Consider the following 15,010-nt stretch of genomic DNA (forward strand, 5'->3'; position numbering starts at 1 on the left):
AAATAGTGGAATGGTAAGGTTTTCTTTTGATTTGGAGGTAAATTACTTTTACTGAGATAGATGTTTATTAGGCAAAATATGAGGTGAGCATAATGCTGCCAAACGTTTTATAATTTATGTTTTAAACTTGCACTGACGCGATAAATATGTTTTTCATACAGAATTATAGCGTTGCAAATTTTTTTTTCTTGCAGTCGAAATAATCCCCAAAACATGCAATACTTCTGGTATTTCAAAAAGTAATAATATTTTTTAAAAAGGTACCCATGATCTGTTTACTTAGAGGTGTTTAGAGAAATTTTATAATTAAATATTGTAATTCTCTACAACCCATTATGCCACATTGAGCTGTTTGCTGTAATAGAAGTAATTCCTGTGTCTCGTAGGCGCTCACAATGGGATCTGTCACTTTATTCTCTTACAAGTGTTGACCTGTTACCAAAAAGTAGAAAGCTCAGGAAATGTTTTAAATGACTCCACAGCAAGCAAGTCTTTAAGAATCTTGTAATAAGACACCTTTCTTTTTTTTTTTTTAAATGCAGCTGATGCTCCTTTCCTCTTACCTGTACCTGTTTTCTCCTCCTCTTTTCCACCGTCTGCAGTCCCAGTTTAATTTGCTGAACAACACCATGGATCAGAGCATCGGAAGCCGAGCGGCCTCTACTAGCCCTTACAACCCAGAACATACCTCGAATGTCCCTACGCATTCCCCCTACTCGCATCCCAACTCGACCTTTGATGCCATGTCTCCTGCTCCTGTCATCCCATCAAATACAGACTATCCAGGAACACACAGCTTTGAAGTGACATTCCAACAATCTAGCACAGCGAAGTCCGCTACATGGACAGTGAGTTATTTATTAATATAATACTTCTCTGTTATGACCATGTGTGAGAATTTTCCTTGTTTTTATTTTTGCTGAAAACTTAAGATTGCAGGATGAATGGTCAAAATGTCAGGGAGAATGGTTAATTTTCATAGGTGAATATATAGATTATCAGGATGTTGGGTAGACTTCTTGGTCCTCTGTTTAAGTGGACTGATTCTTGGGGGAAATTGGCAAATTATTAGGGTGGTTAGATTCTGGACTCGATACAAATGGGCAGACTCTCCAGGGGGATGGATAGGTTCTTACAGTGAAAAGGCAGATGCTCAGATTCCCTACATCTGGGGCATCTGTGTTGATTTGAGTATATACAAGCCTCTACATTGGGTGGTCCATCTCCATTAAAGGGTTAATATTTATAAGGAAAACCGATTTAGAAACTTTCTAGGCATAGTAATGCGGATAACGCAAACACCTTTGCTTGCCAGATATGTAGCAATCACATTAATTATCTTATTCCTTTATCTAGTCATTTTTCAATATAGATGCATGATAAAATCAGGTATGACTTAATATATAGTACCTGTTTCCTTAACAATGAACTTTAGAATTCAGATACTAAATTAAACATGTCACATTTACTACACTAAAATTGCTATACTTTTATTCGGTGACTGGTGCAAAGCCTATATTATGTTTGTTTGGGAAGACCTGCACCATGCTAAGAAGAAAATGCAAAATAGCAATCCATTTTAATAATTACTTAAAATGTCAACAGTAAAGCTAAAATGCAGGGGCTGGAGCAACAGGCAACACCTTATAGCAGGGCTAGGCAACCTTCGGCATTCCAGATGTGTGGACTACGTTTCCCATAATGCACTGGCAGCTATAATGATGGCAGAGCATTAGGATAGATGTATTATTATTATTATTATTATTGGTATTTATATAGCACCAGCTTGTTCCGCAGCGCTTTACAATAAGAGGGGAATTTACCAAATGAGACAATAACAAAATTTAACAATGTTGTAGTCCACAACATCTGGTGTGCTGTAGTTGCCTGACCTTGCCTTCTAGGTTAGTTTGCTAAATTGGAGTTATGATGCTTGGCTAACCGAGAGGTTGTACAATATGTGTGAACATAGTCCATTAAAGCTGCCCCGTGTTTGTTTATCCTTCATAAAAAAAAGATGCTCTCTAGGCTTCATAGGTGCTGATTGAAGCCTCTCAGTGGACATAGACTTTCTAAGAGTCATCTGAAAAAGACAAGTGCCAAAAATCTGATCTTTCCGGCACTCAGAGTGTTAAAGTGTATCAGTGCGTTATAAAAATTCCATTGTCACTGTTGTGATTGATCGCTGTGTTGATGATCTATTGTAAACTCATGTCAAATCAAGTGATTGACTTCAGTTACTGACTTTCATTTGGTTTCCCATGTGATATAAAAACTGAAAGGGATATTTGTCAAAAACCAAGATCTTGTAACACTAGGTAAAAGTACTGCCTTACCTATACTCGTGGTAATAAAGACCCTGGGTTTCTCTAGGAAAGCAATAGTTTGTCTGCTATTCTGTCTTTTATGATTGATGACCCTCGTAGAAAATAATATCTTCCAATGCGGTTGTTTTGTTGTTGGTAATAGTTTATACTGGTCTCTAAATTAAGCATTCTACTATAAGGAATACGAGGAAAAGAGTTAAGAGGGAAAAAAAATCTGTGATTTAAAAGTGCAAAATGGATTTGAGGTGGGTAAAGGGGGTATGCCTGTAAAAGCGTACCAAATTAGTGGCTGCAAGAAAAAGTATCCCAAGAGGGCCCTGTCCAAGATTTATCTAAGATAGTGTTTCTGACCTTAGTACCAATAGACAGATTAAGCACATCAACATTGCTGAGAAACTGATTGATTCCTGTGCTCAGCTAATGGTTCTCAAACACTTTCAAACACAGATTGGAAGGACAGATAAAAAGAACAAAAATACCCTCCCCAGTCTTCCATTGTCCTAAATCTCTCTGTTATTTTTTGTTGACAGCCTAATACAAAAGTTTGAGAAGGGAGATTATGTTCCAAAATAAATTAGGAAAAATTACCTTTACGTGCAATAAAACAAGTAGGTACATAAATAAATACATAAAACTAAATTTGTTGGGGGGAGTAGTTACCACAACTACAATAGACCACAACTGATATACACGACAATCACATTTAATGGATGTTAGAAATTAGCCAAATTTCATATTTTGTAAATGAGTTACATGAAATTATGAGTGTGGTCACCCAGTTAATTTGCATTGTATTCACAAGAGTGCATGTGACAAAAGTATTTTGTATAAAGAGTGCTCCCTGAAGCAATATTTTGGTGATTTTTGCTAAAATAGAAGAGGAAATTATATCTGCATTAGTTAGAATAAATTGGGCTTACTCTATAAATGTTTGCAGCCAGATCACACAAATGTTTATATGGATGCTTATAAAAAGTCTATTCACATCACTGTTGGGAAAATGTACATCCCTCATTACAAGAAGTCTGTGCCGTAATAGTGCCAAGGACCCTTAATTTGGCTAATGTGCCTTGGGCAGAAAGTTAAATCTTGGGCATCTGATAAGAGGTCCAAACTGAACATATTTGTCCCATTTTCCATGACTTGTCAACCTTTATTTTTTCAAAATGTATCCTGTTGTCTGAGCACCCTGGTTGAAAAGACCCCTTCGATAAAGTTGCCACTTGCCAGATTGCCATGTGTTTGATTATGATATATGGGTATACTCATGAACAGCAGTATATGGGAGTCACTTTGACAAAGTACACTGACAAAATAATCCTTACTCAGTTAGTGCTGTACCAAGTGGGTCACTCGTGGTTAAATCATTCACGGTATTCCACAGATTGACACATCTGTGTGTATTATTCAATGAGTATTGGGAAATGGTAAAAAAAACAACAACTTTAAATTATGGAATGGATAGATGGTCAGGTTTTTTCTTTTTTACTCTGGTAGTTCTGCCCTCTTCCATTTGGGGTTGAACAGTGCACTATGGACCAAAGGCATTTTTTATACAGTAATAGAGCACTAAAGCCCCTGTTACCATAAACCATTCTAATTTAGCACTTACTCACCAGTGCTCTAAAAACAGTATCCAAACCATCACCCACGGGGCAAAATATGTTTCCTTTCAGGTTGTGTTTAGTTTTTGTAACTTGTGATGAGATGTTGATTTCCTAATAATGAAAACAGATTATGTCTACTTGACTGCTGACTTCTTTGATCACCGAATCCCGTTACCCTTCCATTCCCAATAAGCAATGCAACACCATGTTAAGTGGGTAAGGGCAACGGCCACAGCTTTATTTAAACCAGCATAACCAAATACTGTTAGCTGCTGGTTTTACCCAGCAGACAGGTACACGTTAAACGTCTTCCAGAGCCTCTTCAGCCTGTCCTTCGTCATCAACCAAATTCAGGCTGTGACTCCCCAAGCCCGTCCGGGCATTATTTATTATCCAAACTTGCTGGCGCAAGAAGCCTGCAGCTGTAACAAAATGGAAAACAGAGAAAACACAACACAAACAACAACAATTCCAGAACAGAACCATTAGGGAGGTGGGTGGGGAAAGACACTGTCAGGCTCCCTCAGCATTGTTCACCAGTAGTCTGGTAATTTTCACAGAATTCCCCACTTCCATGTGTAAACCATCTGTATCCTTTTGGTTGCTATGCCAACCCATCAGGGCAGCAGTCATGCTCCCCCCTCGCTATTCGCTCCAGGGGTTGGCCTAAACTGGAACCAAACGAACAATTACACCGTATATAATAGTATATAAAAGCAATATTGTGGAATAAAGATTGTTGGTACCATTTCTTCTTTAGCTATCAATTTAGGGAGGTAGGATTGTGGGAAAACACAGATGCTTGATGTAAGTTCATTATGTTGTTTAGCAGAACTTCAGGGATCTCAGCAGCAGAATTGGTTTACAGGTGTACATGAACAAGCTCAAAATTCCAAAGTACCCCAAGCCTCCCATAGACTTAACACTCCACTCCATACCATATTGGGAGCCAAGACGTCTTGTCAGTAGTGTAAAACGTAAGGGTAACGTAGGGTTAATAATCTGTAATACTGTGGGCCCACCCACTCCAAAGTTCATGATCTGATAACAAAGATATGTCTAATACCATAAAGCCATCCTCAGTATTATGAGGTAGTGAATGACAGTAGATAGACAAAGCCGCGTCACTTGTCAAGCCATTGTGGCGGAGATTAATAGAGATTCGCTTCATTGGTTGATTACATCAGGAGCCAATGGATAGAGTTACCATCTTCACTTGTTAAAAGATGCTCTGGGATGTGCACTTACATGATGACAGTCAGAATATTAGCACAAGCAGGACTAATGGGTTAGTATTAAGTGACCATATCAAACACTAAGAGGTTAAATGTAAAGAAAAAAAATCTAATGTCTTGCAGCTGTATAGTAAATTTTCAATTCAACATAATTAAATGTTGTGAGTTGCAGTAGGTTAGTAGTCCAGTGAAGGGTGAGCTGGATCCCTTGTAGTCCTGTGGGGCACTTCCATCATGTGTACAATATCCGGTATAGACAATGTTAAGAGCACCCTTGCAGTTAAGTGGCCCAGAGTGCCTGGTGGGGTGCTCTGAGTCATTGAGAAGTGCTGGGGAGAAAGGGGTCTAACAGGCCAAGGTGGCCACTGTGGTCACCTAACTGGTAACCAAACGTAAGGGAATAATTCATAACTGAATAAAAAATTAATAACTGAAAGGAAAGAGGCCGATGGGAATCCATATGTGGGCCCCTTGATCAATGTGTCTAGAGGGGTGTCATCTCACAGATGAGACCTGATAAATGCAGAAACAGTGGAGGTCTGCGGATGTTGCATCTCTCATGCAAAGGGAACATGCTAATGTGCTAGTGTTTCAGATCGGCATAAACCCTTTTGAGCAGCCCAGTTTTTGGCTTCCTGCTTATGACTAGGATCTCCCCAGGTTAATCAGTTGTGGTCCTGCTGCTCATTGTACCTAGAGAAGTTTCAGCTACTCCTATTGATGATTGTATGAGGTGCTTTATCTCTTGTTCAGAGGCGGCTTGCCGCCATTTTGGATATGTGGGATCAGTATGTTGTGCAAATGGTAAAGGTTCCTTATTTAATGGCACAAAGAACTTGTATCAGACTGGAATGTGGGCTAACTGAAAGGGAGAGATATTGATTTTTTTTTTTTTTTTTTTTTTCCTGTTCTCGGATCTACATGAATAACTTTCTTTAACCCCTTAAGGACACATGACGTGCCTGACATGTCATGATTCCCTTTTATTCCAGAAGTTTGGTCCTTAAGGGGTTAAAAAGATGCAGAGTAAAGGGAATGGAGGTGGATACTTTACAGTCTCAGATTGATTGATTATTAGAGCTACTGTACATTAAATGTATGGCTAACACATCACAGGTTCCCTTTATGTAGTCAGATTGTAAAAGGGATTTTTATGAGCTACAAAATCATTAACGTTAAACAAATGTGACTTCTACCACATGTATCAAGTTTTCAGCTGTAGTCATCTGAGATAAATAAATAAAAGATGCTTTATTTATCTATTAACATGTCAGCCAACAGATAAGAGGCAATATTTTGAATGACTATTCTTCTGTCATTCTGTTTCATGTTATCATGTGTTTGCCCACTTTAAAAGGGATCATAAGAAAAATAAAGTGTGAAGATCCTGTTGCTGGGGAGTATGGGGTTATGATGTAATTTTTCTGCGTCCTCTATCAACAGACCCTTCACATGGCACACTTAATATATTATAAGATATTTCTGAGTTATATTACAGTAAGGTGGAGTGGCAACTAGACCTTCGTATGTTACTTTATAGAAGTAAGCGCAGTAAGTCCGCTGCTGTGATTTTGTTGCCATTAGTGCCTCGTGCCCACCCTTTAAGGGGAATATGACAATTTATCTGGGGTCCACCAGGTACCATCTTTGCCTCTTCTGAATTTGGAAGCTTGTAGACTGAGCTAAGTCAGGTGTTGCAGAACCGTGCGAATTAGCTGATTCACTTACCTGACACTATCATCAATGAGCCACCCCAGCAAGCCAGGGGTTAGGTCAGTGAAACCAATGGGTGTTCGTTGCAGGAATTCTAGCTGCAGAAGAGAAGATGGCAGACGCCTGGCATACAGCAGGAAAGTTATCAAACTATTCTGAAATGGTTTGACTGCTTACATTGGGAGAGAGCCAGGGCACAATTGACACCATAACCACAACAGTAGGATGTAGCGGTTATGGTGCTTGGCGTATTCCTCTAATAGCTTGTAGCATGCTTCTCGTTAGTTGGATTAGTTAGTTACTTAGTGGTCTCATGTTTTAGAGCCAGGAAATAATGCTTCTTTTAATTAATAGTTTATTCTTTAGTGCGTGGAAATGCTTCCAGGATATTGTGGGGGGGTTGTTAACCCCACATTTGCAGACAACCCCCAGAGCTTTTCAAAACTTCTCTGTACGGAGACTCTCCTTGCCAGTAGCAAGTGGATATTTTATCTCCTGAACGGGTCAAGACACTACACTGCTATCTGTATAGTAAAAAGCTTATCAAGTAGTTTTTGTTTTGTTTTGTTTTTCCGTTTCTTTCAGTTTTATTCGTATTATAATAACACTACTCTGTCCATTGCCATTTGCTTTAATTTAAATGTAATATGTTTTCTCTCTTGTGCCAGATCTCAGTGCCTGGACACAGCCATTTTGTATTCCCCTGTCTATGATGTATGTTGTTTGCCCATCTGTGGTATTGATTTTACTGGTGGATTGTGGGTAAATTTGATTAAACTGAAACAGAAACTTGTGTAAGCATCACCCATTGTCAAGTTTTGTCAACTTGACTGCTTTACATAAGGAAAAGTAGTCCCTACTAGAGCACTTACACACATCTATACAGGAACAGATTAAACAGAGTTTATATTTTGTGACACAGCCTCTTTAACTTTTGCAATAGTAGCTTGATCAGGACTACAATAAGTGAGCGATTCCCTAAATTCCACAATTGGTTACCCATATGAGAGTAAATACATTAGGGAGAGATGGGTACTACCCAAGTACAACTCAAATGTACCTTTCTCCTTCTCTTTCAATAGCTATAAGCAAATTTACTGAGCTTTCAGTGTTCTCTAAGCCCACCTGAGTATGGTCCTCTTCAGCTTGTGACTAGTGATATTTTTTTGTTGACATTACAAATTGTCCTTCATTGTGGAACATCTCTATCTGAGATAGTACTTCATGCAAATTCTCCTACCTATTCTTCGTCATGCTCTGGTATTTGCATTCAATCATGAACACTGCAAAAAAAGACACCCTGTATTCAAACCCCAACACTGCAAAACAAACCCCTGCATTGAAACACTAATACGACACACAAATACACCCTTGCATTGAAACACTAGCACTACATACAAATACAACCTTGCATTGATACACTGACACTACAAACATATACACCCTTGCATTGAAACACTGGCACTACAAACATAAGCATTATATGCAAAAACACAAACATTCATACACACATACTCTATACCAAAACACACTTACATTTGCACACAAATACAACCCTGCAAATGGTAGTTCTCCAGCAGGTAAATCATCAAGGTAGTTGGTAACGGAAGTAATTACCTTTTGGTCACCCCTGCTCTATAAATGGCCCCCCATTTTGTTTTCACCAAGGCTATCTTTTCATTAGTTCTGCTATTGAATGACACAATAATTATTTTGTTTTATTGTAAATAGACCACAAAAACATGTTATCATATCTGAATAAAGCATTTTTTTTAGGGGGGGGGGAGGGAGGGGTTGGTTTGCTATTACACAAAACATAGAGGTGGTACACCACGGAGAAAATAGATTTTTGGCACTTATACACCCCCCCCCCTCCCTCCCCCTCTGTTTTCAAGAGACAAGTAAAAACGTAATCTTTGGCATGCATGATGAGACATGCAAAAATCCTGGGCTCTCCTTGGGAATTATCAGAACTGGATGCTGTATGAAGCTGCATGGGCTTGTAAGGATTGACAGCTTTTCTGTTTACCATCAGGTAAGCTAGTTTTGTAGTGATAGTTTTAATATATGATGTGAAAACACATCAGACACATGCAGCTATATACCAATTTATACATATATATCCATTCTTATGTTTATTATAGTTATTCTCTATTCAATCTAGGAGCCAGTTAAGAAAAGTTAGGAGCCAGTCCCCCCCCCCCCAACGACAAAAATACATTTCTTAAAGGAACACTATTGTCACCAGAACCACTACAGCTTGATGTCATGACTCTGGTGTATATAGCCTGTCCCTGTAGACTTTTCACTGTAAAAGTTGCCTTTTCGGAGATAAGGCAGTTTTCACATTGCTGCCTAGTAACACCTCTAGAGACTGTCACTCAGATGGCCACTAAAATGTCTCCTATTTTAGTGCACAATGTTCAGCACCTACATTCAGCGTCTCTATGCTCTGCATGGAGGTGCTGAACGTTCCACATAGAGATGTTTTTAATTGATTTAATGCATCTCTATTAGGAGATGCTGATTGGTAATTGATAATCTCAGCTACGGAGGCAGGGCCAGCTACGGCGAGACCGGCACGCGCTGGAAAAAAAAAGATGAGTAAAAACATAATACCCAATGCGATTGGAGGGGGCTGGTGACCTAAACATACACATTCACTGACAGACTCCCGGACTGACACACACACTGACAAAGACAGACACACACCTACTGAGAGAGACAGACACGGAGAGAGACAGAGACAGACACACACACACACTGACAGAGACACAGAGACAGACAGACAATCATGGAAACAGACAGACACAGAGACACACACTGACAGACACACACATGCCAGAGACAGACAGACACAACACAAAGTATTATTTATTTTGGATACACTCAAATCTACACACACACACAAACACGAACATTCATACATACACACAGACAAATACCCATACAGACATACACACAGACAAATACCCATACAGATATACACACAGAAAAATACACATACAGACATACACACGACAGATACACAGAAATTATAAAAGAAAAATACATATTTTTAGCCACCCTCCTACCTTTTTGGCTCAGGAGGGTGGCGTCCCTGGGGTCCAGTGGGACTGGGCAGCAGCATTTGACATCTGGTTAGTGGTGCTAGCTGCGGCTAATGGGAGTAGGCAGACGCTGTTCCAGACTCCCTCCTTCCGCCTCTCTCCAGCCCCGTGCAGCTCTGTGTTCCCCGGGAGGAAGTGAAGGGAACTGTAATAACTTCCTCATGTTTTTAGCAGAAATCACTCTCCCTGGAAAAAAAAGAAACGAAAAGAAGGAAAGAATGTTGGGTGACCTATGATTGCAAAATCTATGCAAAAAGTGCTGATTTGAGGGGCGAAAAGTGTCTAACTCTACATGAGAATTGTTGGGAAATCAAAGTAAATTTCACGTTTAAGGTCAAAATATCTAAACTGGATAGTGTGATCCATACAGACTGAAGCCGACTGGGCAGATCAATGGATTTTCCCAACTGACCTGTATAGGACCAATGCTGCTTTAGTACTGGCCCAAAGAGGGCAAGCTCAGCATCCCACAGCCAATGTTTATACTGCGGTCCTCATGGGCATGTGTATCACATGTATTGCTCTGACATCGCAGTGTTTTGATACATTCACCAGTGCTGGAACTTTCCTTTTTAGTAATATTTTTTTAACACAATACAAACGCCTTCTACACAAACACACATACAGTGTACCAACAATTCTTCCACACGCTACATGACATACAGTCCCAGCCACACCCAAAATACCACAACCACCCTCTCCACACACATACAACACCACTAACAGTCTACAAACACACACACAATAGGGACTTCAAAAGAAAAGCTACCGGCAAACATAGAAGGTGTGCCAATAATCACAGTTGTGCTGCACTATACAAATTAAAGGGTTCAATTTCACTGTAAGAACACTTCAACAGAACTCTGCGTATGATCTGCCCCAGAGTGGCAGCCAAACTTTCCACTATAGTTGGGCATGTATGTCATAGGTAATTACACAACATGCCGCTTTCTCGCGCCCCACATCCTTCTGTTGAACTGCTCGATCTTTTAATGCCCAGGTCAAATGTTTATCCCAGTCCTGCCTTGGACACATGTACATCTGTATCACTGCACAGTGAATGGAGTCAATTATTGTATTCACTTTATCATGAATACAGAATAAAGACCATGGCATTCCATTTTAGTAAACATTGTCAGTTGTGGTTTTTGAATTCTGAGTCACCAAATGACTCACTAAGAGAAACACATTAAAACTACCAAAGCCGTATTATAGACTAAAAAGATCTAATAAACATGTTGGTGATTCATATTTAAAAACTATGATGAAGGAGATAGTCCGTATATCAGAGGACATAAATAAGTAGTAAATAATCTCCCTATGCTTTCATTAAAATCTTGGTATTGGGCATAGCTGGTATGGATGTAGGTAAGATATCTTCACTTTCGAGTTTTGCCATATTTGTAGGAGAGTCATTATGAGACTCTAATCAATGTTATTTTAGATAGATTGGAAACGCATAAGCATCATGTATTTTGCATCTACTTTCATATTTGTTTGGGTTTTCGTAAGCTGCTTCTATTCCGGAATATACTATGTATACATGTTTTGTATATTTTCATAATGGAAAGTGGACTTTGTCTCGAAAAGACTCACTGCAGTTGTGGTTGATTTATAGCTTCACCAGTTGACATTAACTTGGTCTCATTTTCAAATACTGAAGCTCTTTCTCTTCAAGCCTCATTGCCTGTGTCAGTAAATGAATTCATTCTGTGAAAGTGAGACAGTCGAGAAGTCCAGATGTCTGATTTTCTAAATTAGGAATCGAAATTGTGCACATTTAGATCGCTATCAAATAGTTTTGCACAACGATACAAGGCATAAATATGAGAAAACACTTATAGGGTTATGCACTTAAGTGAAAATTGCGCTTTACAATATTATGAGAGGGGGGATGTAACTATAAATAGGACAATTACAAGAAAACTTACAGTAACAATAGGTTGAAGAGGATCCTGCTCAAACAAGCTTACAGTCTATAGGAGGTGGGGTATAAGACACATTAGGACAGATGACGTGCATCATTTGTCCATCTTGGCTGTTTTGAGCCCCAAATTTAAATTCACTTTGAATTCCTCCCAAGTCTCACTTTGGTGAATAGCCTTGTAGCTCTTTTATTTGGAACTTCATGGGATAGCAGTTCGATGATATATTACACATATATGTGTAATGTTATGAATGTTCAAATCTAAATTAGGTAGATGAGGTATTACAAGTGTATATATACTGTATATTGTTCCTAAAGTATAAAATGTGGGTGATGTATATGCAAGAACAGGCTGGGATCTTCCAGTTCATGTTGTCCAGTCCAACAATAACTCAGTCCAAAATAGCGGGTTGCAGAATTTGGAACATTTAAGTGATTGTAAGCTTGTTTCAGAAGGGCCTTCTTCACCTCTTGTCTGTGCTAATATTTGTATGTCAAGTACTTGTTGTCAAATATCCCCCTTGTATATTTGTAAAGCAGTGGAGAATATGTAGGTTCTAAATAAATAATAATAATAATCTGGCCAGTCCTGCAGAAACCTCTGGCCTAATTAACTTGTAGTATTTTTTGGATTAGGCTTGAATTCCTCCCAGCCACTTTTTCTATTCATTCATCTCCACATGGGGCAATAAACAAGGAAAGCAATGATCGTGTGGGAGTGGTGGATCAGCTCCTCAATTAAACATGTAACAAAAGACATCGTCCAGCCGCAGGCTGGATAAGTCGCGGTGTGTCCCAAGAAAAGTGACGGTCAATGTTTAGATGTTTTCAGTATCTGGATATAAAATGTAGCCCATAGCAGATAGTCAACAAAAGGTATGCTTCTGAAAGACTTGTATATGGTTGTATAGGTGAGTGATGGCTAAACTTGGCAGTACAGCTGTTGGTGAACTAACTTTCCCATGATGCTCGGCTTTCCAGAATTCTTTCTTTGGCCAATGTCTCTTGGTCTCCTTTTTAATATATCATATCGTCTTACAAATAAACTACAACTGGTATGATGCTCTGCCTGCCTCAAGCCGAGGATATGTCTTTTGTCCTTTTCTCTTCTAAATGGGCACTCTAACCACAATAACCACTTGTTTTGATTCATACTTTCTATAAATAACTTGGTAACTAGACCTTAAAATAAATGCATATAGAAATAAGTCATTGAAAAGAACTTGACTTACTTTCTCTATACATTATCTATAGTGGCAATTCTCAAGTAACTGAAGACATACTTTTTTTTGTACCTTCATTAGCAGCTTGTAAATGTCATCTCTATTGGTTTCTTGGCTGTTGTTTTTTTAACCATCAGTAAAACATGTTGAGAGTTATAGAAAGTCAACAAACAGTAAATTGGGTAGAGGAGGGCAGTTACATGCTGGGAAATATATTTTCAGCAGTAGAGACAGGAAATATATGTGTTAACATCAAATGTGTTAAAGATAAGTCAGCTGATGTTTAGAAATATTAACACAGATGGGTTTTAATGAAACCCAATATTATTTTTGGCTACGAAGATTCTTTTTAACATTCTAGCCTTTCTTTATTTCAATAGTGATTATTCATTTTTTTTTTTATAATTAAAGGACCAGTCCACACGCATAAAGCTGAAGTGCTTTATGTGTCTGGAGCCTGTAACATTTGTGATAGTTTATAAAAGTGCTGATTACAAAATAAATTGTCACTTTTCTAATTAGGGACAGAAACACCTTTATAATTGTCAATCAGACATCCAGGTGGTTTTATTTCTCTTCTGTTACTTCCAATGTGGCCAGTCAATGGAATCTTCTTTTAAGCATTGATACATTTTACACAAGTCATTTAATCTTGTAAAGAAAATGTATATTGTATTGAAATTGACATTTCTGTTGGGTTTTTTTTTTCTTGTTTTTGTTCGTTTTTTTTTTTTATATACTTTTTTTGTAGTAAATCTTTATTTATGTTGTGGAATAAAATATATATGTCAAGGAAATACATTTTTGTTCCACGTTGATTTGATAAAACATAGTTACATAAATCCGACTTGTTTGTTGTTTTTTGTTTTGTTTGTATAATATTTCTGTCTCCTCATAAAAGCATAACTTTCTCAAAGTTATAACTAATGGAAATATAAATGTGTAACCGTTACTTATCTGGAAATCACCTTTGAATAAAACATTTAAAATTGCTTATAATGTGTGTTAAGCTTTTGTTTCATGTGATGTTCCATTTTCTTTTAAAATGCATATATTAGATTTAGCAAGTGTCATTATAATCCAATTCAGTCCAGGCACACGCAGGGCACACAATGCAAATGAGGAGGAGGACAGAAACACTGTGTGTTACCCTCTTCCACTAACTATGGCAGAAGAATAGAAGTGTGGATCTATAAACTTAGCTATATTTTTCAGACTTCACATAAACATTTTTGCTAAATATAGGAGATGGGTAAACCTAATATATCAAACATCTTGGGAAGTGACAGTTTAATGACTTTATGGATTCCTTTCCATTTAGACATAAATATATGCAAATAATTTGATGAAATGTAAACATTTTGCTATTCTATAAGCACATGTTTATATAGAATTATTTATTGCTATTTGATTTTATTTGAATTAGGAAAAAGCACCAGACATAAACCATTTCAGTATCAATTATATTTACTATATAAATTCTAAATGTTGTTGTAATCGTATTGTCCTGTACTGGGAATTATAAGGACATTCCTTCCGCACCCCAACACCCATTTACTTCCCTACCTGGTTCCCTCTATAACAATAAATGTCGGAATTATTATTTGTGATTAACTAGTGCTAAATATTTTTTTTATATTCATATGTTATTATACTTAAGATAATTCTTGTTGTAATTGACTAAGTTACACAATTACAGATTTTATAAATAATAATGATAATAGGTACAGTTCAGGTTTAACTGCATGAAAGCTAAATGTTATTTCATGACGTTCAGACACATTTGTAGATTGCTACACTTCATAAAATGTTGTAGTTTGAAAAACACCTAGTGTCAAACTTAGCTATTAGTGACTAAAAAGAGAAAA

The 15,010-nt window shown here is 37.9% G+C and overlaps 1 protein-coding gene across 5 annotated transcripts in view; it reads left to right on the plus strand.

Moving 5' to 3' along the window:
• Positions 1-15,010, plus strand: part of TP73 (tumor protein p73) — a 150,190-nt gene that overhangs the window by 83,945 nt on the left and 51,235 nt on the right. For all 5 annotated transcript variants that reach the window (XM_063436490.1, XM_063436494.1, XM_063436492.1 and 2 more), the window contains one exon: positions 603-848. In XM_063436490.1, the coding sequence (XP_063292560.1) occupies positions 603-848 (246 nt within the window). The remainder of the gene's footprint in view (positions 1-602; positions 849-15,010) is intronic.

This window comes from Pelobates fuscus, chromosome 11, assembly GCF_036172605.1.
Source record: "Pelobates fuscus isolate aPelFus1 chromosome 11, aPelFus1.pri, whole genome shotgun sequence".
Lineage (NCBI taxonomy): Eukaryota > Metazoa > Chordata > Amphibia > Anura > Pelobatidae > Pelobates > Pelobates fuscus.